At 39.8% G+C, this 26,023-nt stretch overlaps 1 protein-coding gene across 5 annotated transcripts in view; it reads right to left on the reverse strand.

Annotated features, from left to right (window-relative positions):
• Positions 1-7,492: 7,492 nt before the first annotated feature.
• The window catches only part of HOMER2 (homer scaffold protein 2), a 139,155-nt gene continuing 120,624 nt past the window's right edge, over positions 7,493-26,023 (reverse strand). For 4 of the 5 annotated variants that reach the window (XM_081293019.1, XM_081293016.1, XM_081293020.1 and 1 more), the window contains 6 exons: positions 20,255-20,347; positions 16,213-16,352; positions 12,727-12,883; positions 10,416-10,526; positions 9,645-9,725; positions 7,493-8,418 (listed from right to left, as the gene is read on the reverse strand). In XM_081293019.1, the coding sequence (XP_081149145.1) occupies positions 8,230-8,418; positions 9,645-9,725; positions 10,416-10,526; positions 12,727-12,883; positions 16,213-16,352; positions 20,255-20,347 (771 nt within the window). In that variant the 3' untranslated portion in view covers positions 7,493-8,229. The remainder of the gene's footprint in view (positions 8,419-9,644; positions 9,726-10,415; positions 10,527-12,726; positions 12,884-16,212; positions 16,353-20,254; positions 20,348-26,023) is intronic. The other variant, XM_081293017.1, reaches the window with a different exon arrangement.

Genomic DNA, 26,023 nt, shown 5'->3' on the forward strand with positions numbered 1-26,023 from the left:
GCAATTCCAATCCAACATATTTGAAAATCAACAGAATCATTGCAGTTTGAAGAGAACATTGAATGTGAAAAAAAAATTGAAAACATTATCAAAGAACTATTTTCTAAAAAGGCACTAGACTTGGACAGTTTTATATATGTTATAAAAACTTCAAAGAGCAAAAAATTCTAAATATTATTTAAACTGTTCTAGGGCATAGAAAAAGAGAGCTTCTCAAGTTCTTTTTTTTTTAAAGAACATAAATATAACTGAAAAAGACACCAGAAAAAAATCCCAACTGTTATCTTATTAAGATACAAAAATTTCTAAAATAAAACGAGCAAACCAAATCCAGAATATTTTCTCATTGTAAAGCTCTTGTCTTTATTATACAAATAATACACAATATTTGTAGAAAAATCAGAAAATGCAGAAAAGAAACACAAAATAAAAATCCACCTTGGACCAACCTATCATAAATAACCACTGTTAACATTGAAAGGAGATGTATATTAAAAGAATAATGTTTTATGACTATATCAGGTTTTTTTTAGAAATGCAGAGGGGGCTTGACATTAGCAAATCTATTAAAATTATTCATCTCAAGTCATAATAGAGAAAAATCATTTGATCATCTTGACAGACATGAAAAAGCCACTAAAATCCCAACATCCATTACTGATAAAATTTTTAGCAAACCACAAACAGAAGTTTACATAACTTTAACATATAAATTCAAATATTAAGAATGTCTTATACTAAGAGTCAAATTTATACTTTTTAAGAAACACTAGAAATATTCTCACTAAGGGAAAAACATATGAAGAAGAGTGTACAATACCAGCACAATTATATGTGCACTATTTAACTCTGCTCTAAAAGTGCTGGTCAATGTGATAAGAGAAAAAAGGGAAATAAGATTATTGAATACATGGAGATAAAACTATCATCACTAACCAGAACTATTACCTACCTGAAAAAGGCAAATAAAACAAAATGAAAAGAATTTAGCAACTGACTGGATACAAAATAACCAGTTTCCAAGTTAAATATATTTGCATACAACCACACACTACTCTACGCAGAGGTCAGAATGAGGTAGATTGATGCTCGCTGACATAGGAGGATGTCCATGATCTATTGCAAAGTGAAAAATCCAAGTAGTAGAAGGGTTGTACTATGTCACCAAAATGACAGAATATATTTTAGGGGAGAAATTTGAGGACTGTGCATTAGTTGTTGTTATTTACCTTGGGGAATTTTAATTATGGGAACTTCCCTTTGCTACATTATGTTTCTCATCTTTAAATCTACAAAACTTTTATTTAATGTTTCAAATTAGAAAATCAATGGATTTAACTTTCATCAAAGACTAATGGCGTAATTACATACTAATAATAAGCAGATGGAAAATACAATGGACAAACTGACAACAGTATCCACCATTACAAAAATTACCTTTACTAGAAAAAATAGACTGAAGGATGTAAAATTAAACAATATAAATTCAGTGAAAAAGAAAATATAAAAGATATTAGTTCTATGGATATATATAAATTTTACATAATCCGATTTCTAACTCTTCTAAGTTACAAAATGATCCCAAATTTCTTTGGGAAATATTACTATGCAAAATGGACTGGGAATTTTTTTTCAAAGCTTAACTAATGAGGACATTTAGTTTAAGATTATGGTGATCAAAACAGTGTGGTACCCAGTGTTAGAGTGTGCAGGTGGATAAAGAACCAAAGGGGCAAGCTCAGAAGCACATTTTAGGGTAAAATGCGTATCTTAGGCACCCAACAAAAGGTCTGAGTATATGGTAAAAATGGGATTTGATAGCAATAGAGAAATGATAGATTTCCCAATAAACAGTGCTGAGACAATTTATAAAATAAATTTCAAATAGATCAGAGGTTTAACTGATTAAAAAGAAATGATAAATGTACAAGAACAAAATATTGATGACAATATAATCTTGAAATTAGACTAGGAAAGACGTTCATAAGCATGAAGCAAAGACAGCAACTGAAAAGGAAAATATTTGACTAAAAAGCTTTTTGTAAGTACCCGAACATTTTTTAAAAGCCATATATATCACTTAAATTGTTTTACAAATCTTATTTAAAAAATCTCTCAGTAATCAATGAAACTACTAGATGCCTATGACAAGACTGGCCAGGGATATGAATATAGGTATATATACAAATACACATATATACATATGTATATATTTTGCTAATGAGGGTCATATTTTAATCAAAAACTTTATTTATCTCCCAGCCCCCATGCTAACAGTGTTGAAAAGGGATTAAGACATTCTCATACTGCTGGTGGAAGTATAATTTGGGGCCACCTTTGAGAGGCAATTTGAGGTAATATTTATTAAAAGTTTTTAAAATGTACATGTCTTTTAAATTATCATCCAGAACAGGATATGTTATGCTGTAGTAACAAATTAACCCTGAAATCCCAGTGTAAGATTTAAGATTTATTCTTTATTCATGTTACATGTCCATGCAGGTTGGTGGGTGAGGGTGAGGGAAAAGCAGGAAGTGACCTGCTTAGTCACTCAGGGACCTAGGATAACAGAGGCTCTACCGGGGGACATCATCATTTGCTGAGGCAGGACAACACAGACAATTGGAGCACTGCACATGAGCATGTCACGGTCTGAGCCTAGATTTTCATATGTATCTTCTGCTTACATTTCATCGGCTGGAGTTAGTCACAGAACCCTGGACAACTAGGAAGGGGGCTGGAGAATTAGTCTCCTGTATGCCCAGGAAGGAAAGAAGCCACAGATTTGAGGAAGCACATTTTTGAGCCAACAAGTCCAATTTTGGAAAATTATCCTAACTAAATATTGAGAAGTTTAACAAAGATGTCAGAAGAATTTCATCATGTCCTTGACTAAACTGTAAAAAATTGGAAACAGCCTTAAGTATTCAAGCAAGGTATAACTTGTGTAGATGTTAAAAAGCATTGATTACATATGTACTGAGATAGAAATATATTTACAATGTAGAGAAAAAGCAAATAACAGAAATTATGTATAACATGATTATATTTCATGGAAAAAGTAATTAATCAAATACAGACACATAGAAAAAAAGTCTGAACAGATATATATCAAATGTTAACAGTGGTTATAATCAGTGCAATAAAGGTGGGTTTTTTTTTTCTTTTCACTTAAATTTCTTTTTTTAAAAAGTATATTTTACCTATGTACCTAAAAATTGTTTAAAAAGGAAAAAAGAAAGGTATTCTTGGGAGGGTCCACTTATCTACCCTATTTCTTATTACTAAACTCTTATATTTGATATAAGATATGTCTTCTTGCCTTTCACATCATGGGACACTATTACAACTACTGGTCTAAAGTCAGGGCTTCCTATTGGGAGTGGTACAAGAGGGTAAACACAGAAACACATCTCCCACAGCTGCATATCATGAATCCTACCAATCATCTGCCAAAAAGTACAAGAGTTTGGACTCCATCATGGTTGCTCTGGGCTCCTGCCAGGTGTGTCAGGGATCCCTGTGGCCCAGGAGACCACCCTGCAGCAAGCTCTGCACCATACAATTGTATGTGTAGAGTAGGGCACCATACAATTGTACTCAAAACAAAAGACCCACAGACTCCAGGTAAACGGATTCCAGAATATACAACACCACCACTAGAAATATTCAAATAAAGACTCCTCTTAAGTATACATATTTTTTTATTGAAAACTCTTCCTTATTGTTTTTCCTACTTCCCCTTGCTGCTTCTTCCCCAACACACACACAGTCATAAGCTCACTACAACATTCCATCCAGCTCAAATTTCTTAACATTTTCTTGCTAGGCCCTTTTAAAGAGGAACTGTATTCTTGGGATAGGTGTATGGTAAAGGCATGTAAATAACATATTTCTCTACAGGATTCCTCTCCACACCATCACCCCCACTATTCCCAAAGTATATGCTATTTTTCTTTGGCAAAGCTATTTACTCAGAAATTTGGGTCTGTTTAAACCATGCATATACTTTAAAAATAGATGGACACCAATTTTTATGCTTCCAGTTTATATTCCAAATGCTTCAAAATCCTGTCATGTTTCCAGTGAATAGAATTTTAATTTCTACAAGGATGAATGGCACGAACAACTCACTTTCTGTTATTAACAGAGTAGAACTGGCTCCTTCTTAAAGGGCAGCATCTTTGAAATACTACACCAAGTCATATTGTGGCTGCTTTTTTCCCAAGAGTACACCTGGCCACACGGAAGGTCCCACAATATGGTCCCTGGCATGCCCTGTATTTGGCTCTTGTCCAAAACTGCTCCTGGATCTACAGAAAAGGAGGCTTGTCTACAGAAAAAGAACTCTTTTAAAGTGGCAGACCATGATTCTTCTGGGCAGCACATTAACTGCATTTATTTGGTGATTCATATCAAACACGGTATATACAAGTCAGACTCCTACCAACTACCTTCATGAAGCTATGCTCATGGAGCCTGCAGGGTGGAGACCAGCTGCCCCCTGAGAAGAGTCTTTCTGGGTATTGCTCAGGCTCCATGTGACTGGCTCCAAGCACTGAACAAGTCTGCTCCCTTCCCAGCACTGGCTAATCTCCTGGACAGGTGACCCCATACTAGAATGCTATTTATGTCTCTGTAATCTCAGGGCCTTCCACCTGTTTTAAACAGACTACTCTGCTTCAATGAAAGCCATCCATAAAGAACTCAAGACAAGTCTGGGTTAACTGGCCTCTTAGGGCAGGGACATGATTATAACTGATACTCTCTTAAAAAGATCCTTAAAAAGACAGAATCATTCAAAAATGGAACTTATTATCTGTAATGAACATAAATGTAATTTTGACTCACTCCTTGTAAATTGTCCTTTGCTGTGGACATGAATTAAGATAATATAACTGCAATGTGCTCTTATGAGGATACAAGAGAGTTTTTCCCTCTTTGCACCCATGGATCACCAAAGGGACAATAGTGACATGACTCATGGAAAAATAGTGGACCAAAATCCAGGAGACCTGGATGCAGAGCCCATGTTGCTGATCACAGCTGGGTAACCCTGGGCATGTCACTGTCCCTACTTGACATCTGCAAAATGCAGGCAACGATCCCTGCCCAGTTCTCTTATCTGAGATCTAAAGCGATGGCATGCAGGGAAGATGGAATTGATGGAGCACACAGATGTCCTGAGTGAATTCAGGCTCTCTTCCCCTAGAGGCCTGGCTGTGCTTTCCCAACCTGCCACTGTAGTGGGCTTACAATCCCTGGGCACCCAGAAAACATCCTCTCTCTTTCCCATCCCATCTAGGAAATGCATCCAGCTGGATTTCGACTAGAAAGCAAAGTTTATTTTAAGGATCAACATGGTTAAAGTTTTACTTGGCATCTTTTTAGGCCCAGGTTTCATGAATGCAGAAAGAAAGCTAATCAAGGTGAAGAAAGCCAGTCTTGGAGATGTCAAAACCAGGAGAACAGCACAATGTGGCTCCAATGGCTATGAGAGAAAAGCTTATGAGGCTTACAGCCATGACAATAGTCTAGTGACTGGGCTGGACATCATAATGAGGGCACATTATACCAACTCAACTGAAAGTGGGGACAAATCCAGTGGGTCATTTTCATTGTACTGAGTCCCCTGTTCACAGTGTCAAAGGCTGTCCAACAAGACCAATCCCTTGACTCACTATCCAAGCTGTTCCTGAACCATTCTTTTTTAAAGAAAGTAAATGAAGTCTTGTGTGGTGGTGTATGGCTGTAATCCCTTGGGAGGCTAAGGCAGGAGGATCACAAGTCTGAGGCCAGACTTGGCAACTTAGCCAGCCCTATCTCAAAATAAACAACAAGGGCTGGGGATGTAGCTCAGTGGTACAGAACCCCTGGGTTTAATCCCCAGTACCACCCCCCCCACACACACACACACCCACACCAAAAGAGAAAATAAAAAGAAAGAAAAGAAATTCTATGGGCTTTAGAGGAAAGTTGAAGGGATGAAAAGTGCTTATGTCAAGTTTTGTGCTTTCACTGCAGAACCAACTCTTACTTTAAAGGACCCCCTAACACTGTTAGCTCCTGGGCTGCAGCAGTTCTAAGGCTGGATAAGCCCCAATAGTTCAGGGAAACTAGGCTCCTCACCTATCAGCTACAAGATGGTGGCCAAACTCTTTAGTAGTTTGATAAATGGGCATCAAGTACCTCAACCCTACTGTATGATGGCTTCCAACATTTTTTAAAGTCACTGCTTTGGATTAATAAGTTGCCTGTGGGCACAGGTGGTGGTCATCTGAAGATTCCAGTGAAGGGTGTTTGAGATTCCAGTGTCTACTGCTCCTGGGAAGACATTTGCCCAGGTTGCTGGTAGGAGGACCAGGCTGGCCTGGGAAGAATCTGTTTTACCCACTGCTGGATTCCAGGACCATGTCATGGCCAGCCCAGCTTTCTGGTCTCCTGGCACAGCCAGTCGGGAGCTGCTACTGACTGTCCTGAGAGCCATCTAGAGCTCTGAGGAGAGGAGAGGGCCAGCAGATCCCTTGCCTGAATCACAGCAGGGGTGACCTAAGAGCCTTGTGTATTTAAGACCCCCACTTAGCCTGTGGGGGTCTCCCCTAATGTACCTTGGTGCTCCAAATCAACAGACTTCTTTCTTTTCCTATCCCAGGCAAAAATTCCCTGCTCAGAGATGCCTCAGCTAGGGGAAGGGGAGTAGCAGACTCTAACTCACCTTGGGGCTTGGGTCATGTCTATGTGGACCCTACCCCCTCCTCAGGCTGTTTTCTCATTAATTCAAATTTGACAGGAAGAATTTCCCTATGAGAAAACATTTCTAGAGGAACAAATTCTCTTAGGTAGTTCTAGAGAGGTAAGGTGACACCAGAGTCTCTTCTGCCCAAGGCATTTAGAAACATATAGGACTGGGGACTTATCTTGCCATACACAGGTGATCTTTCACAATGAAGGATGCTAATGGCATTGAAGTGGTCACTGGCCCCACTGAGAAGCTCTGTATCAGAGGAAAGGTTTATGGCTCCAGGCCCTTCCTTAGCAGGAACTGAGGCAAGAGGTGAATCTGGGCAGAGTTTTTTGGTACTAAGGCCAAGGCCACCCTCTGAGCAGGACTCTGTCACCATCATGGGGTTGGATGATTTCTTTCTCAATTATCCAAACCTACCATAGGATCACACCCTAGTTCTGAAACCTTGGATAGCCCCTACCATGGACAGCCAGTGTTCTGGAATCCTCAGGCTCTAGGATGCCATGCCTGAAGAAGGTGATGGTGCCAGGGGCAGAGCACCATGGCTGGGCTCTCAGATCAGCCCCTGATGCTTCTGCTGCCACCCTCCCTGCCCCAGGGCCACCTGAGCCTCAGGTTTGATCACAGTAGTATTCATTCCTGATAACTACCCAGCACAAAAAAAAAAAAAAAAAAAAGATGGTGTATCATTCAACAGGGGTCTGGACTCTACTTGTAGGGTTTGATTAAAACACTAAATTCTGTTTAATAAATGTTTAATTGAACAATATTTATTAAGCACCTACATTGTGCCAGGCACTGTGTGCTTGGCGCCCTCACCATGTGTTGTTCCCACAGCACAAGCATCTGCTCAGAAATTAAAACCAACAAAAGGAATATTGTCGCAACCATACAAACTGAGGGAGGATGGGGTATAGTGGATACAAGTGATTCCCATACCAGAAAATTCACCCAGAAACTTGCTTTCTTTCTCCAGATAAGTTACCACACTAAATGGTTGCTTGAAAATGACTCAGTGTTTACTGTGAGAGACGTTACTCCCTCCTTGCCCCATGGACTGGAGCTTGGTGGACAATCATGTACTCCAAATGCTATTCAATAAAAGGAGCAAAAAGGCCTGTTGTAAAGGGGACACTGATACTTGAATTAGAAAATTACCTTGTTTTTCAGTTCATACGGTTGCAACAGCCCTTAAGAAAGATATAAACATCCCTGCCCTGACTGCGTAAACATTTTAGGTAGACCTAGTTCTGGATTCCTGAGTCAGAATCTTCCAGTTGTCCACAACCTCGTGAGGCCAGAGGAGCAAGAGATTTCTATTCTGGAGAGGAGTGAGTGGACGGCACAACTGGTTTGGAAACAAGACAAACTGCACCTGCATTTACAGAAGCAATGCTAACAGGAGAACATCCTAGTCCTATTTCATCACACATACACACACACACGTGGGACTCACGATCCAGGGCCCAGGTCTGTGCCCGGCCCTAGTTGTCTGTACCCAACTTGGAGAGGCCTCGGCGGAAGTCATGGAGGTCATCAATCTTCCCATCCAGCACCTCCAGGAAGCTCTTCAACTCTACCTTCAGATGACGCTGTCGGTATTTACTTTCCTCAATGTCGGTCTTTAGAGATCGCACTTTGTCTTCCAGGTTTTGATTGTCTCTCTCTGCTGCCTGTCAAAACAGAAGGGAGAAGAGTCTGGAAAAGAGTGATGGGAACCATCCACAAAGCCTGCTACAGCTGAATCAATCATTCTCCATCAGATCCACGGGCTTGGGCCAGGGTCAAAGACACTAGAGACAAGTTATGCCCTTCAATACACAAGCCTGTAATCATGATGTCAGAAAGGTGGCAGTGGGTGTTTCAGCCCTTCCTTCCTGCCTGTTCCCTGGACCAACATTTGGCCTTAAAACCCAAGTTCTAACCCAGATTGCAGAATGCAGAGAACTGCCTGAGGGGGGCCTTCACAAAGGGCCCAGCAGGGATGGCTTGAAATCCTGGTATGGCATTTTCAGCCCCCTCCCAGAGTGGCCAGCAGAGGCCACTTTTCAGTTCCACTCTGAGACAGAAAGAAATAGAATAAATGGAAAAGTGGCTTGTTTCCCTGAGAGGGCTCCTGAAGTCCCAGGCCCTTGGCTAAGGAGGACTGGCCATACCAGTGGCTTGGGGACAGGCAGTCTGTGCATCCTGATACCACCACCATGGAGATTTCTGCAGAGCTGGACCCACAATCCAATCTAGGTAAATCAGATACAGTTCCCAAAGACAGGAGGGCTATGAGTTGTTAAATGAGCCTTAAGCCTTGTACTCTTCATGACAAATAACAGCTTTATTTCATGGGAGTAAACTGGGACTTTCTTGAACATGTATGTGCCCAGGAACTACTTACTAATACAGAACCGGAACTGTGTAACTCAATAAAGCGCTCTTTGTGTATGTTAAGTGAGGAGACCCCTGGAGGCAAAGGAGGACCTAAAACCCCTCATTTTTATGGATCAGAAAGCTGAGGAGAGGGAGGAAGGGCTGACCAAGGTCAGTGCCCAAAGTCATGGGCTAGGAAGTGGCTGATATGGACTTGCACCCTGACTCTATACTCTCAGGCCACCCTTCTGTCCCTCTCTTTATTGTCTCTGTGGCTTTGTAGGAACTTCTTTGGGAGATAACTAGCCACCTATGCTGTGGTTATACATAGAATGCCTCTGTATAAGCGAAAAAACCACAAGACCAATGCTGTTGAGTTGCTTTTAAGGCCAGGGTGGCATGTGATTACACCACCTTTTTACAAATAGAAACTCACTCCTCTTTATCATCCTAGATGTGACAGCTAGAGGGAGTAGACACACCAGCAACATGACAATTGCCTTCTCATTTAGCCAGGACAGGTATGCCCCTCTCTTACCTCTAACTTCTCAGAGACGTATTCACACTCTGACATGAGCTGAGGTATGATTTCACTTTGTTTTCGGAGATCCTTCAACTCCTTGAGGATACAGGAATTCAAAAAAGAACATGAAAGCAATCAGATAAACGATCCTTGAAAATCACCAACCTGTGCATTTACTAATAGATACTGTTTTTGCAGCCCGTCCTGTCTGCATAAGCAATAGTGGTGATGATGCTATTCTTAACTATCAGGTGATTCAAAGGGCCAAGTGTGTTTCTGCATGATCATATGAAGTCCATAATATCATCATAAAAAGGCACGTATTTTTTATGTTTTGTACTGTTATGTTTTACTGTTTTGTACATGGTGAAACTGAGACCCAAAGAGGTTTGATAACTTGCCCATGGTCTTTAATGTGTGTGTACTTAACTGTTTTGCCTCCCAGAATGTAAATGACTACATGATTGATAGTTCTAGCTGCATTAACTTAGCAGAACAACTTTTGATGGCAACTTTTGATCTATAGAAGTGCCCAAGTGTTCTGAGAAATGTTCAGGTCACTCTTAGATGAGGAGGCTGCAGAGGGTAATGATGAGGCTGTCCTCTGCTCTGGAGTATCTGTACCTAGGTGTGACTCCTGGCTCTCTGTCCTGGTGTTCAGAAAGCTGCCAGGGTTAGTCATATGCTCCAAGCCACCTGCTATGTCCTTGGGTTGAGATCACAGAGGTCACTCCACAAGGCCCAGAGAATGCCAAGGACCATGTTTAGAGAGTATCCACTACTCACCGTCTCCTTTTCTCGGAGTTCTGACTCCAGCTCCTCAATTCTTCTCTTCAGCTGAGTATTCTTCTCCTTCTCCCTGTTTATCTCACTGCACTGTTCTTCTAACTCGTCAATCTTCAACAAACACATTAAATGCTAGTTTAGTCATTAGAGACTGCCAAAGCTATTTTTATGCTTTCTTTCTTTCTTTTTTTTCTTTCTTGTATTGAGGATTGAACCCAGAGGTGCTCTCCACTGAGCCTTTTTAAAAATTTGGGACAGGGTCTCCCTAAATTACTAAGGCTGATCTTGAACTTATGGTCCTCTTCCCTCCTGAGTAGCTGGGATTATAGGTATGTACCATAATGCCTAGCTATTTTTATACTTTCTTTTAAAATCAACCATAAACTAACCCAGTTAAAATATTTTTTCTTTGTGGTTATGAACATGCTCCAAGCGGCTCCCCATGGAGCTGTCTACCCCTGCTTGTAAGGGATGCCTCACTTAATACTTGCAGGGCTAATAAGTAATGAAACCTGACTGCAGAATGCTCTGGGCTTCTGTTTTTCTATCTTGGTCACATGGGAGTAAGTTTAGGTTTGTTTTAAGGGTCTATCACAGGCAAGATGTTCCAAATTGATCTGCTTCTCCCCAGAATGATTTTTATATCATTTGAATCATGTCCTGAATTATTCTATTTCATCTCAAGGATTTAAGCCAGCAGAGTAGAGACTCTAACAACTCTGTAGAACAGTGGCCACCAAATGGGATGTGATGACATTTTAAACACTATATATCAAGATGACCTTCCTTCGTGTATGAATGCAGAAGGGGCCTGGCCAGTGGGCCTCTTCCTTGAGACTGAATGGGAAGTTCTAGGACTGCATCTTTCCTTACTTCAAGGCCTAACTCCTCAAAAAGGTTACTCATGCAGGCCTGACACCCTGATATTACTGTTCGATGCTGAGTATTTCTTGGAGACCACCCAAAAGCAGCTCAGTGTACACACAGACAGCAGTGGTCTTTATATGAAGGGCACTGGGGCGGTTGCCATGAGGACACTTCTTGGAAGGTGGCCTGCATCACCCCTCAGAGTCTGAACCTCTGGTTGCAACTGTGGCTGGAAATCCTACCAACTTCCCCCTCCAGCCTAGAAATCAAGGTCCCAATATATCCCACCTAGGGAAGTCCACACTCCTCTGAGAATGATGCTCTTCCTCCACTCCCCCACACTGTCTTTGGTTTTCATACTCCAATCAAAGCAAGGAATTCAACTCTTTGCTTGAAAAAATGAAAGGGCAATCGATCCCTCTGGCAGGCAGGTCTGCCAGGCAGCTTTGTTCAGAAACATGCAAAGTCAGCAGCTGGCCTGGGATAACCGACTGTCAGCACTTTCAGTTCTGAGATAAAAAATGACATGAGGCAGCTTAATGTGCCATCAGCACCAAAGGAAAAGAGTGAAACAATGGGCTGGTCTATAGCGGCTCCATTCAGGTCATAGAAATGGCTCAAGGTACAGTGGATACCAATCTAAATGTGACATGTCTCCTGAAGCCTGGAGCCTCCAAAGCTCATGCTCCAAAGCTCCAAACTTCATGATGGGGGTGGGGTTTAGAGGGGCGGGTAATGGTCTCACCACCATAATGTGGTCAGCACAGAAATCTTAAGACCTGAACAGGAAAGTCTGGGGAGTCACCTCAAACCCACTTTACCAACTCAGCAATACCACAGAGAGTGATTAATTACAGGGAAGTTTATAGGTGAGTCTGGAAAAAATCTAATTGCAGGACATTGAAGTTAGAAAATAGAGAGCATCTGGCAGTGGTCAGCAACCACCTTACATGTTTTAAGCAGTATATTCCTTTTCTCCCTCCTAGGTTTACATTTTTAGAAATAATGATTTGAATGGAAACTGAGCAATGATCCTCAGGATGTTCTGGGCCTATTTTTCACTTATCCTCTGACTTCCTTTCCTCCATTGAAGATCATTGAGTCACAGAAGTGCTAAGGAAAGACCACTGTGACAATCAGCCAGCCCAAAAATGAGGGAGCTCTTGGCGTAGGACAAAGCTGCAATTGCCAGTTCATTTATCTTCTCCTTAATGACAGGAATTATAAAACTTGGTTTGGTAAATGTAGTTTACATGGCCTAAATTTCTACTAAGAAAAGCAGTGGGATGGAGAATGTTCAATGGCATCAGGCAGCAGGTCTTTCTCCTGCCCCTGGGAGGAGAAAGGAGGAGAGGAGACAGGACCACAGTGGCCCCCCCCGCCCCTGCTGCCCACCCCAGCCAGCGGGCCCTCCCTCCTGCTGGCTGCTGTTCCAGGAGCTCACCTTGTTTCGGAGCCTATCGTTCTCATCTCGGCAGATGGAGAACTGCTTCTTCCACTGTTCCACGCTGGCTGCTGACTCCTGCAGTGCTGTGGTCAGCCGAGCATTGCTTTCCCGCAGGGTCTGCAGCTCGATCTCCCATTTCTTCACATTGGCAGCACTGCGGGGCAGGAAATAGGTGGTGGTGGAGATGCCGGCAGGGGGATGCCAGCCATCACAGTGCACCTCCTTTCACCTGGGGAATGGGGACTCTGCCACTTAGCCCACCTGAGGGGATCCCACTCCTTCACCCACTAGTGAGCTGGGTTGGGTCTGGCTACACCTACCAACTGCCAAGAAGGTCAATGGCACCACTTTCTAGTGTGAACATGTCACCTTGCCAGGCTTGTTTCTTAAAGAATTGCCTTAGAAGAGAATGGACTTCTTAAAGAAAGAAGAATGGACTTCTAAAAAGAAAGACTGCTGAGCATGATAAATACCCACCTCCCCCTCCTTCCTGGCTAACCTCCTACTGCAGCACTCTGAGAGGTTCTAAATTGCTGGGGCAGACCATGGGACCCTTTGAGAATATCGTGAAAGCCATGAACCTCTCCAGAGTCCAAGGATGTCACACAAACACAAACACAGCAACAGCCTGGGTGAAAGTGGCCTCATTGTAACCTGTGCCTCCTCAGAGCCCTTAAAGGAAGCCAGATTTGTGAATCAAGGGCTTGAGGACAGAGGAAACAAATGGGGAATCAGGCCCCTGTAAGCAGAACTGTATTCCTAACCTCAGTGTGTGTGAGGGAGCTTTGGCTGGCTGTCAATTCAGGGGGCATCACCTCAGGTGTGAAACCCCTACCCTCATCACAAAGGCTTTCTGTTTTACCTTTGGTTTTATATGCATAGTGAGGAAGAAGATTAAAACAAATCTGAATCAGGTTCCTCTCACTAACTTCTCCCTTTTGACTCTCCTTTAATTTCTGTGCCTTGGAGCCCCCATATCTGTGGCACTGAATGTGAACTGAGGTGATGGGGCAGAGCTGCACATGACAAGCCCACCAGGTTTCTCCCCGGCTGAAGAGAGTTCTTTCTGAAGACTTTAAAACAAAAATTTTAAGTAAATGCAACTGTGACTGAATAATTTGCATTATCTTTCAGCCCACAGCCTCAAGAACTTAGGAATGTGATTAGAAAATACATATTCACAGTTTGAAATACCACAGACTGAAAAAACAGTAAAATGTTACAAAATCTGATGAATTTTGGAATTGATGACTGAGAATTTAAGCTGATTTAGGGAAATGGCTTCACACTATTTATTAAACCAGGATTTGAAAACATTTATTTTTAGGGGTGAAACACTTTCATCCAGGCAGTTCACTGTGACTTAAACAGTCAAAAATAGTCCTCACAATCACCTGACGAGTAAGAAAAGAGACTGGTCACAGTTTTGTTCTTTGAAGAACAAAACTTCTGGTCTGACAAAGACCCAAAATCTAAAAGTAGGTGGCGGGATCTAAGAGTCTCACATGTTTTCTGGAATTCCTAGGTCAGATCACAGGAATTAAGCTCCAAGCACCAGTTCACTTGAGATGGGGAGATGGGTGCCAGCCCTTTAGTGACTCTAGCTATACAATGTGACTGGTGACTGTGGGATATCCCTGAGGAGATTGCAACTGCAGCTTTGAAGGGCAGGAAGTATGAGGTGATGGAAAGGTTTACTTTTAGACATGTGACCTTGGATAGGGAATCACTGGCTCAGTTTCCTCATCTGTACAATGGAAGAATTTTGCCAAGATGGCTCTCAATGTGACACAGTTTAAATGGGCTGAGGAAGATAGTTTCTCTTCCACAAAGAGAAGTCTGAGGGAAGTTGGCCGAAGCCCCTGGCCAGGTGAGCAGGATGATTCTGAAGGCACTCACAGGCCAGCCCTGAAGACACAGGAAAGCAAGTACCAGTCATGTCATCAAAAATTTAAGAAACCTTTATATCAGTATAGGGATCAATTTACATGTATAGATCTACTAAAGGAAAACTGATACCTTAGAAAATATCAAGTCTTCTTACCATTTCCCAATTAAAAAATATATATTTATATTAAAATATAACTATATGTATATAAAAATAAGTTTATATAATTATATTAATATAATTTTTAAAAATATATTCTTTGGGGGGTGGGTACCAGGATTGAACCCAGGGTGCTTAACCACTGAGCCACATCCCCATCTCTTTTTATTATTTTGAGACAAAGCCTTGCTAAGTTGCTGAGGCTGGCATGATCCTCCTGCCTCAGACTCCCAAGTTTCTGGGATTACAGGTGTGCACTACCATGTCTGGCCCAATAGAATATGTTTGAATATAAAGTGATAGATATGCCACCTATTCTGATCTGATCATTACATATAATATATATGTAATAAATGTCACACTAAACTTCACAAATATGTATAATTATGTCCCAACTAAAAATAAAAGACACACCACATCTAAAAACATTTTTTAAAAAAGAATCTATCTCAGGACTGGGAGCATGGCTCAGTGGTCTGAACACTTGCCTACCATTTGCAGAGCCCTGGGTTTAATCCCCAGCACTTCAAACAAAACAACAAAACAAAATAAAAACCTTGAAGAATTTATCTATCTGTTAAATGATTCATTTATTATCCTCAAAATCATCTTAAAGTTTGCTTTACATGATCTTGAACATTTCTTTCCAAGTTTATTCTTATGTATTTTGTGGTTCCAGTTCATATTGTAAAGCAAATACCTTCTTCAAATATATGACCAATGTGATGGGTTTTGTATACAAAAAAGTTACTGACTTGTGTGTGATTTCATATTATTTATCAGTTTCTTAGGTTTTTATATGCTTTTCTTGGTCAAGACTCAATTTTATCATAAATGTATCTTCTAAAAAAAGTACAATTTCAAAGCTGTACCACATATTCTCTCACACACTTATACACTCACACTGACACACACATCCCTTCTCACACATGTACTCACACACTTACCCTATCATATACCTCATACACACTCAATTACATCACCATACACACTTTGTCAACACACACACACACACACACACACACACACACACAAACTGATGCTGATGGGTTGGCAGATAGAGAAGGGCCATGAAGCCAACTAGTCTCCCTTTGCCAGGGAGATGAGATGGATGCTCAAAGCAGGATAGCCAGTCATCTCTCTCAATTTCCTGAAATTCTGCTCAGCCTGATAAGCTTCCCAGAAGTTCTGAACGAGAAGAAAACAGGATCTTGACCCCCACCCCATCTCTGCCACTACTAGGGATTGTTGAACCCAAGGACCCTCTACCATTGAGCTGCAGTCCTGGTCCTGTTTTCTTACTTTTTATTTTGAGAAAGGGTCTTACTAAGTTACAGAGGCTGGTCTCCAACTTTCAATCCTCCTACCTTAGTCTCCCAAGTTGCTGGTTTACAGGCCTGTGCCCAGCTCGGATGTGAATTCTAAACAAGCCTTACCTCTGTGTCAAAGCGATCTTCAGTTTGTCGTTCTCAGACTTGAGGTGTGTGTCAGCTGGACCCACGTGAGAAGCCTTTTCATCATCCGTTCCATTGACGCTGGATGCCTGAGTAGAAGATGGGGTTTCACACCCAGATTCCTGGCCAAAGTGAATTATCTTCACACGTTATTGCTCATCCTCACACTGCCAGCAAATCAGTCATAATGAGAAACTGTGTGTTGTGACTGTGGACAAACCAACTCATCTAACCAGAAAGTACTGAAGACAAATAAGTAAACAAGCTAGCAAAGAGTGTCAGTAATGGCAGGAAAAGGCCTTGGAAAACCCAGATGGCATTTATAAAGTCCATGTACTTTATTGAAAAGAGAACACCTGGGCCATTGCTCAGAGACTTTTTATTCAAACGTTTCAGAAAAATCTACCAACCTTGAGTATCTGGTTTTCTTAAATACCACTGATGGAAGTTATAGGTTAAAAGGGGAGAAGAGGAGCTGGGGATATGGCTCAAGCGGTAGTGTGCTCGCTCGCCTGGCATGCGCGGGGCGCTGGATTCGATCCTCAGCACCACATAAAAATAAAATAAAGATGTTGTGTCCACCAGAAACTAAAAAAATATTAGAAAATTTCTCTCTCTCTCTCTCTCTTAAAAAAAAGGAGAAGGAATTATTCCAAACACCAAAGAACAAGAAATAGTTAATGAAGATAGAGAAAAAGTATTATGAGTTGAGACAGTTTAAAAATCCTGGGGATATGGAGAGTTAGATCAACACACTCATCAAGAAAACAGGAACAAGATATGGATGTCTGCTTCTCTATTACTACTTAGCATTGTTATGAATATCCCAAAGTGTTTTCTGTGATAAGTCAAACCTCAAGGAGGTGAAATCTATCTGGTCTTGGATAAGATCTTAGAAAAATCTTATTTGGCCTGAAATAAGCATAAAGGCAAAGGAAGGAACCATGTAAGGAATGATGCATACACTTAACTAAATTTCTGCATTACAAAAAAAATGCCATAAACAAAATTAAAATGCAAAGAAGAGCCAGGGGAAATATTTGCAGCAGATATTAAAAACAAAATGTTAATATCTTTTCTATATTAAAAAAGAGTTCTCATCTTTTAGAGCTACATACTGAAATATTTATAGATGAAATATCAGGGATTTGCTTTAAAATATCGGGGTCGGGGTAAAGTGTGGGGCATAGATAAAAATATTGGTCACAGATTACCAATCATTAAAGCTGAGCTACATGTATGTGGAGGTTCATTATATAATTCTGCCTAGCTTTCTACATGTGAAAAGTTTCCATGTTAAAAAATATGTAAACCCCTTAGGAATCAATACAATATAAGAGAAATGTCTCCTCAATTTATTTTAAAAAGGAAAAAGACTATTGATATTTACAAAAGAAGAAATGTATACATTTAATAAACATAAACAATAGCTAATGTCAGTAGAAAAGAAATACAAGAGGAGAAAAAGGCAATGAAGTACATTTTTAAAAAATCAAATCAACAAAGCTTTTCTTGGCAAGGGTATGAGAAGAAAAAGCCTCATTTGGGGCCAGGAGGAGCTAGAACTGCACACTTTTGAAGGCCAAGTGTAACTGTGTGCATCAAAAGCTTTAAGAATGCATAGGACCTCAACCCATGCTCCATCTCAAGGATTTATTCTGCAGAAACTGTCAAATGCACAAAGATGAGGCAAGAACACTCATCATAGTGTTATTTATAATAATGAAAAATGAGAAACAACATGGAAGTCCCAAATCACATGTGGCTAATGGTACAAATCCTGACAAACAGATTTGAAAGGGAATACTTGAAAATACAAAGAAATTATTATGACATAAAAAATTAATAAAGGTTATAAAGGGTAATAGAAAAAATTTACCCAAAAGCTATATTTAAAAAAAGATACATACCAACATACTACAAAAAGGTATCTTTAAGAAAACAGATGATTTTTATTCCTTTTTTTGTAGTATAATATATGTTTTAATTCTACAATACATATGTATCATTTTTATAGTCACAAAACTCATTTTTAGTGTTTTTGAAATTAGGTTGTTTAAATCTTCAACTACTTGGAAATCTTGGTCAAAGAGATTCAGGAAAACAAGTAACTGATTTTTGAATAAAAATAAGAAAAATGCACAATGATCTCGATTTCTGGGGAAATATCAGGAAAAATAAATAAAAACCAATCTTAGAGACAAAATTTCATTCCAATATAATTAATGTGTCTGTGTACATGTATGTGTTGTATGTGTGTCTGTGTGTGTGTGTGTGTCTGTCTGTGTGTATGTATATATAGATAAACATTGGGTATACTTGGTTTTTTCAAGGTTTAAAATACTTTTGGGGGGACAAATTTTAAAACAAAGACATATAGAGAAATTCAGATGTTTAAGTTTAAAGATATCACTATAAAGTCTGTATTCAGAAAAAAGACATTTTATTAGAATCTCTACACCATGGACAATTTCTGTAAAATTTACACACAATTTTATAGATCCTCAGAGATTACTTAATAATTAATAAAACTAAATTAACAGTGTTAATACTAAATAAACAGCATAGAGATTATAGATTATTTAGAAAGTTCCCATCTATCTGAAGCCTAATACACTTCATTTCCATAAATCCATATGGGGCATCTTTAATATGGTGAGCCTAGGACAAGGTGTTGGGAATGTAACTCCAGACAGAACTAGGTCCTATCCGTGAAACACCCCAAGTCACCAAGTCTCCTGACAAGACCAGGGTCCCTCTCAGCCTCCTCTCCCCTCCTCTATTAGCACTGAATGCTGTGAAAGCACTGCCTTGGGTTCCATGATGCTAGAGTTCCTTCCTCCCTTGCCTTTTCACTGGCTCTCTTTCTGTAACTGGGCTCACTGTCCAGGGCTGGGCTTTTGCACTCCTCGTCTTCCTGCTTCCTGGTGCACCCAGGCTTCAGCTATTGCTTCTGTGAGACTGATGGTAAAGTCTGCAGTGTTGAGCATGACCACTTCACATGCATGGGTCTCCTGGCTTTCTTCCTGGGAGCTGTCCCTGACATTCATTTCTTCGTCATTTGCCAGAGGCTACCAGGGCCCAGCCACCTTCCCCTCTAAAGCTTCCTCAAAAATCTTTCTGCCCTGAGCCACTCCCAGCTGCCTTTCCACCTGCACACAACCCTCAGGTCAATTCCACATCAACAGTCATAGAACCTCCAATGTCCACCAATTACCCAGTAATAAACAAGGAGCTAAAAAATTAATAAACTACCCACTAATGAAGAAGTCTGGGTCTTTTCACAGTATCTCCAAGAACATCCCCACACATCCCACAGCACACCTCAGCCCAGCTAGGCAGACTCCTGACTGCATGCTAATACAGCATGCTGATTCCTGACTCCAACCCCTTGATCCTGAAATCTCTCTTCCTCTTTCTACAAATAAGCTTGTCAACCTTCCATCACCACCACATGTATCAGTGTAGACACTAGCAATGCTGGTATTTTTACTTTAGGTTAAAGTAAATCCTTAGCCACTCATCATACTTTATAGCAGACAGACACTCTCAATTCCTGAAAAAGCCAGATCTTCTCTGGCTAAGACAGAGCTGTTGGGAATACCATCTCCAACCTGACTCCTACCTACAGGACTAAGACAAAGGGCTCTCTGGTATCCAGTTTTCTCTTTGATGGGTACAAGGTGCCTGCATCCACCAATGAGAATCCTATATACAGACCTCACCTCCCAACACAGCAAGGAAACATGCTGCTTTGCTGCCAACATTTAAACACAGAATGACCACCACCTATTTCTCAAGGTCTAGGGACATGCGTTAATTCCAATCTCATCAACCATTTTCTGTCAAAACTACAGTATTATGCCTTGAAATTTAAGTCTAATAAAAACATGTCACATACCCCTTATTTTGAACAGCCTTCAAAACCCTGCTGCTAAAATTCATTTCTTGCCAAGAGCACCAAGGAATGAGGAATCTTGATTACCAATCACATTCAGATTTGTTTCATGGATAAATGACTTACTTGGGAATGATTACTCGAAGTTTCGATTTTCTCCTGGGATTTGTCTTTGGCTAATTTGGCAGCTTCTTTTACCTCCTGGAACTTATCTGCAAACTGAATACCAAAAATAGTTATTAAGGTTTTTATTAATGTTTATTCTTGGCTGTTATTCAAAACCCATTTTTATTATTCTGTATCCTTTTTAAGCCAATAAATTCTATATAAACTCACGATAATTTTATTTGAGGTTTAAAATATATGAATATAAGAAATTTTTCTAGTAAATACTATTGGCCCATGTCAGATCTGAACCAGTTTCAAAGCTACTGAAGCTGGTTTGATGATGATAAACAAACAAACAAACAAACAAAGCCCTTAGGTTTATAGTAACTAATACAAAAGCATCAAGAGAAACATAACTACATTACAGATGGGATCCATGAAAAACTTAATGAACCCTATTTAAAAGATCCAAGAACTCTCAGAAGTTAATGCCACAGAAAAGAAAAATGCCCAAAACCTTGGGGAAACTATTCTTAGGTTTTTTAGAAAAAGACACAAAATAGTCAAATGCAGCCTATGATTATAACCTTAATCATCATGTAATCTGTTTAAAGTACACTAATAACTTTCCTATATACATATGTGAATATACCACAGTGCATCTCACCATGTGTACATCAACAAGAAATTAATTAAAATAACTACCGGTAAATGGCAGAAAGATCAATAGAGAAGAGGGAAGGGAGGTCGGTGAGGGAGGGGAAGGAGACGTACTGGGGACTGAATTAACAAGATATATTCCATGCTTTTATAATTATGTCAAAATGGATTTTACTGTCATGTAGAACTAAAAAGAACCAATAAATAAAAAAATAAAGTACATTAATAAAAGAGATAAGGAAGTGTGGCAAGATGCTAATAAGTGTTAAATCTAGGTGATATGTGTAGTGTTCATTAATCTGTGCTCTCTACTTTTTAAAATGTTTTAACATTCCCATATTAAAAAAATTCTTAAAATCCTAGAGCTATCAAAGTAATCACTGGCTCACAGTCACTGACAAGGTGACTGATTTTCATTAGCAAATATGATGTTTGAACAGAGAACAGTTTCTAATGGATAATCCTGGTATTACAAAGCAAGGAGAACTAAATGTAGTTCCTAAGAGAAACAGAAAGTAGCAGGTTGCAAGGCTAAAGACAATTCTGAGGGTTTTGCTTAGGACTCATCTATTTGTGAGCATAGGCTGTCCTCTGAGTATCTTCACAATGCCCACAAAAGCAGTATGCTTCGAGGAGATCTTGACAGATAACAGATGCTGGTGAACTCAGCACCCTGGTCTAAACAGAAAAGGTCATCCTTTTGGTTCTGGCCCAGAGTTGCTGCTGCTGGCCCCCGTTAATAAAGCCACAGCCATGGGGCTTCATATTTAACCTTTCCAAAGCTGTCAGAGGAAAATCACATTATCATTTGCTTGAAACACGTAAAGCTCTTCAGGGATGGACAAAGCCTCCTTCCTCTTCAGGAAGGAACTTCCTTCAGGAAAAACTTCATGTCATATACTCCATGATGGCGGAGTCCCTGCCTCTTCATTTTTGCACCTTCCTCCACACCTGGCAGAAAGCAGGCACAAATGAGATTGCTCAGTGAATGAATGAGCCCTGGGTTCAGGTCTGTGCATCCCTGTCCACTGAGAAAGGAAACAATCACATCAAAGACTTGGTTTCTGCCCCCAAAGAAACTCTTAAGTCTACAGAGGATTTTGTTTATATTACACAGGCATAAATCAAGATGGAAATTTCAGAAAACAAGTTTAAAATGCAACAAAATAGGAAAAACTCTATCAACTCATTTTAAAAGATGTGTTATGAGCAGATACATGATGAAAAGAACAGGTAAGAAATGGGTCCTTGCCCTACAGTTTTCTAAAGTTATCTTAATTATATGTTATTTCTAAAGTTATCTTAATTATATGTTATCAACATATAATTAAGATAACTTTAGAAAACTGTAGGGCAAGGAATTTAAATCCTTAACACAAACCAGCAGCATGTTAAATCATTAATCAGTTATAATGGGTAAGTGTGAAAAAACGGTAAACACTAAAAAATCTAGATACAAACAATATTGAATGTTTATTGAACTTCTACTTCTACTTGAAGGGTGGGAATTTTCCAAACTTGGAAGAAATCAAAGAAAATCACAAAAGTGACAGGCTTGACTGTATAACAATTTAAACATAAAAGGGAAAAAAAACCAAAGAAGAAGGAAAACAGCAGTCGGTGAAATGGTCTATAGCTAAGCTAGGACAACAGAAAAAAAAGGGTTATTATTTTTAGTACAGAAAGAATTTGTACAAGATGAAAAGGAAAATATGAAAATTCCAATAGATAAATGGCAAAATTCATGAACAAAAAGTAGAATAACTAAACAACATAGAGAGAAGACTGTTCAGCCTTGCTGGAAATGCAAATCAAAATAATGAGGAACCATTCTTTGCCTGCTAAATTAGCAAACACTAAATACAATTATCAACCTCAGTGCTGGCAAGATCTTTCTAGTAGCATTGTGTTTTGGTACAGCCCCATTGAGAAGCAATTTGAAAATATGTATCATGAGTGAAAAAAAAAGTTTATACCTACTGACTCAGTGATAATGCTTCTGGGAAACTATTCTGCAAAAATACTTGAGAAAATTGGGGGGGGGGCTTCAACACAACGATCATAATTTTAGCTTTGCCCACAATGATGAAAAACTGGAAGCAATCCAGAGAGCTCTGGGTGTTGATGGAAGAATGGTCCCCTTCACAGACTTCACCACTTAAGAGAGGTGCCAAATGATTATCCTTTGGTGAAAAATTTTCATGAAGTCTACAGTTTTCTAATATTTTCCCATTATTGTATAAAAGCACATATGCTTGAAAATGTGGAAAATATATTTAGAATTAAATATTTTTAAAAACCATCGTCCTATCACCTGGAAATAAGCACTAACCATACAAATTTCTGATATTTTCTATCTGTATATATGCATCCATCACATACATACAAATATTTCTTTTAAAAACTGAAATGATGTTGTGCATCTCATTTTATAGCCTCTTCTGAAATTAACAATATGACAGTAATACTTCCATGCAATTATATGATTTTCTACCACATTATCTTAATTGCTGCACAATATTATGCTGAGGGATAGGGTTATTTAACTAATTTCCTACTGCTGGTTGTTTAGATTCTTTCTCCCCTTTTTTTCCTTTCTTTGGTTGTTCTTCAAAATGATGATGCAAGGAAAATCCTTGTAGCTAAATCTTTGTACTCCATTGCCATTATTTCTTTCAAATGCATTCCTGTAAATGAAACCCATAAGTCAATGGTAAGTCAAACCAGAAAGGTTTCTGAAATACATTGTCAAATTCTCATGTCTTTATTATTAAGATCATTTTATATAGTTTTTAAAGTTGTGATAATAATTTTAAATTGTAGTTGTAAGAACATTACAGTTCTAAGTTTGGCTTTATCTCATTCATCACAGATAGAAGATGATCAAAATAATCACCACCATTATCATGGAAAATGACAGACTAATAGTGCTCGATTTTGTCTATGGTTTTTCTTAGTCTTGGCCACTGAAGACATATGGCAGACAATACATTTGCCATTCATAATCTTTTTTTTTTCTCTTAGCTTAACAGAATCTCAAATTTGTCTGGAGTAAAAATTTCCTAGGTGCTGGAGAATGATCATAGCAACCTACTTCCTTGTATTTATTATTTGAGGGAGAAGGGGTTAGGGATCCAGGGCTGACAATGGAATCTAAGAAGTCAGTCATGAAGTTTTCAAGGGAAGTATTGTGGTTCTGCTTTCTCCCAATCTTGCTGTGAGAGCAGATGTTATGTACAGAGTTTAAATAGCCATCTTATCACCAAGAAGGAAAGGTCAATAGAAGAAAAAACATACAAAAATATGATGCAGAACTCTCAGATCTAACACTATGAAGTCATGTCGGCAACTACCTATCTCAGGAATTCTCTTTTGCATGAGAAGAATACCCTCTTTATTTAAGCACTACAATTTGGCTTTCTGTTACTTGTAGTCAAAAGCATTCTATCTGAAACATATCAAAAGAATGATTAATATCTCACATTTTTAAAAAGTTACCTTTGTGGGGCATCATTGTGCACTTCTATAATCCCAGCAACTTGGGAGGCTGACGCAGGAGATTCTCAAGTTCAAGGAAAGCCTCAGCAATTTAGTAAGGCCCTAAGCAATTTAGTGAGACTTGGTCTCAAAAATAAAAAATAAAAAGGTGTGGGGGATGTGGCTCAGCGGAAAAGTTGTCCTGAATTAAATCCCTGGTAACCCCTCCCCCCAAAAATTCACCCTACATCAGGTGACAAAAAGGAGACTGGATAATGTTCTTACAACTACACTGAGTTAAGGAAGTAGAGAGGGGACATTTTTGAGTAATGGATAAAATTACTGAAATGTGTTGAAAGCAAATATCACATGTGTATTAGGGTTGAGATGGAACAACCATGAAGCACTCAATGGGCTGGGGAGTGCTCAGTTGGTAGAGTGCTTGCCTCATATGCACGAAGCCCTGGATTCGATCCCCAGTACCACCCCCCCCCAAAAAAAAATCAAGCCATGCAGCACTCATGACTTCATCCTGGACTGCTCTCCTTAATGGAAGAATGTGTTTCCTTCTATGAATGAGATAAAGCCAAACTTAGAACAGTGACAACTTGAGGTCAGATGCCAGAAAGAATCTAAACTTCAATAACTGGTTCATTCTTATATTTGGTTCTCTCTCCTTTTGTCTTTTTTTCATAAGCTCTTCCTTTTATCTGAACATGCAAGCTCCTTTTCAATGTTCTTTAGTGGGCTGAGGTATTGCGTCTTTCCAGTGGGTGGACAGAGGAGTCCCAGTTTATTTCTGGGAACAAACAGCATCTATTATTTTTGTAAAGGCTGTATCAAGAGTAGAAAGTTTCCCTGAAATATTTTCTGGACTGTGGCTGTGAAGTGGTCCTTATAATGACAGCTGTTAAGACCAAGGTATCTATTTTCATTTTGGGGGTCAGAGAGAGAAGTAGGCATAAAGTGTTCTTAAATGAAAATGCACATGCTGGTTCCTTTCTCTAGCCTGGAGTGTTTGATCACCAATTCCCCTAGGGTCTGTGGGTGGTAGCTCTGGGAAGTCAGGAATACTCAGCCACAGATGTCCCTCAGCACATGCCTTGGGAACCCTTTAGGCCCAAGTTCCTTCAGTGTAGCTAATTGCTACTTGTCGAGACTGCCGGCTTCAATTCATGATAATTTATCAGTTTGTGGTTAATGGCTCCCTTCAAAGAGAATGGAGAAAGTTGATTTGAAATATTTTGGACAAAGGAAACATTCACCCAAGAGTTTATTTGAGAAGTCTTTATAATAATGACAGGTCACAGTCAAAGAGCAGAGACTCTATTGAGATCCAACATGGCGGCGGGTGCGGAGAGATCAAGTCTCTGACCTCTTCAGCTGTGCAGGCATAGGGAGTCATAAACAGTCTAAATTCTGTTTGCTCAGGATCACTAGGCAATGCTGAGCTGACGTGGATCTGGGGCGAACAGTCTGGGCCTCTCAGAACACACACTGAGCCCGGATCGGCTGAATTCAAGCTCCCGTTCGCCTGCTTCCCGCAGACAAACAGCTGTGACTCAGCACTAATCCATCCGGCTGAAACAACTGGTCAGCCCTTCTGATCCTACGGAGGTAAATGCCAACCGAGCCTTCATAGGTAGTGGC

Source organism: Spermophilus citellus (genome assembly GCF_964194105.1).
Source record: "Spermophilus citellus genome assembly, chromosome: 4".
Classification (NCBI taxonomy): Eukaryota; Metazoa; Chordata; class Mammalia; order Rodentia; family Sciuridae; genus Spermophilus; species Spermophilus citellus.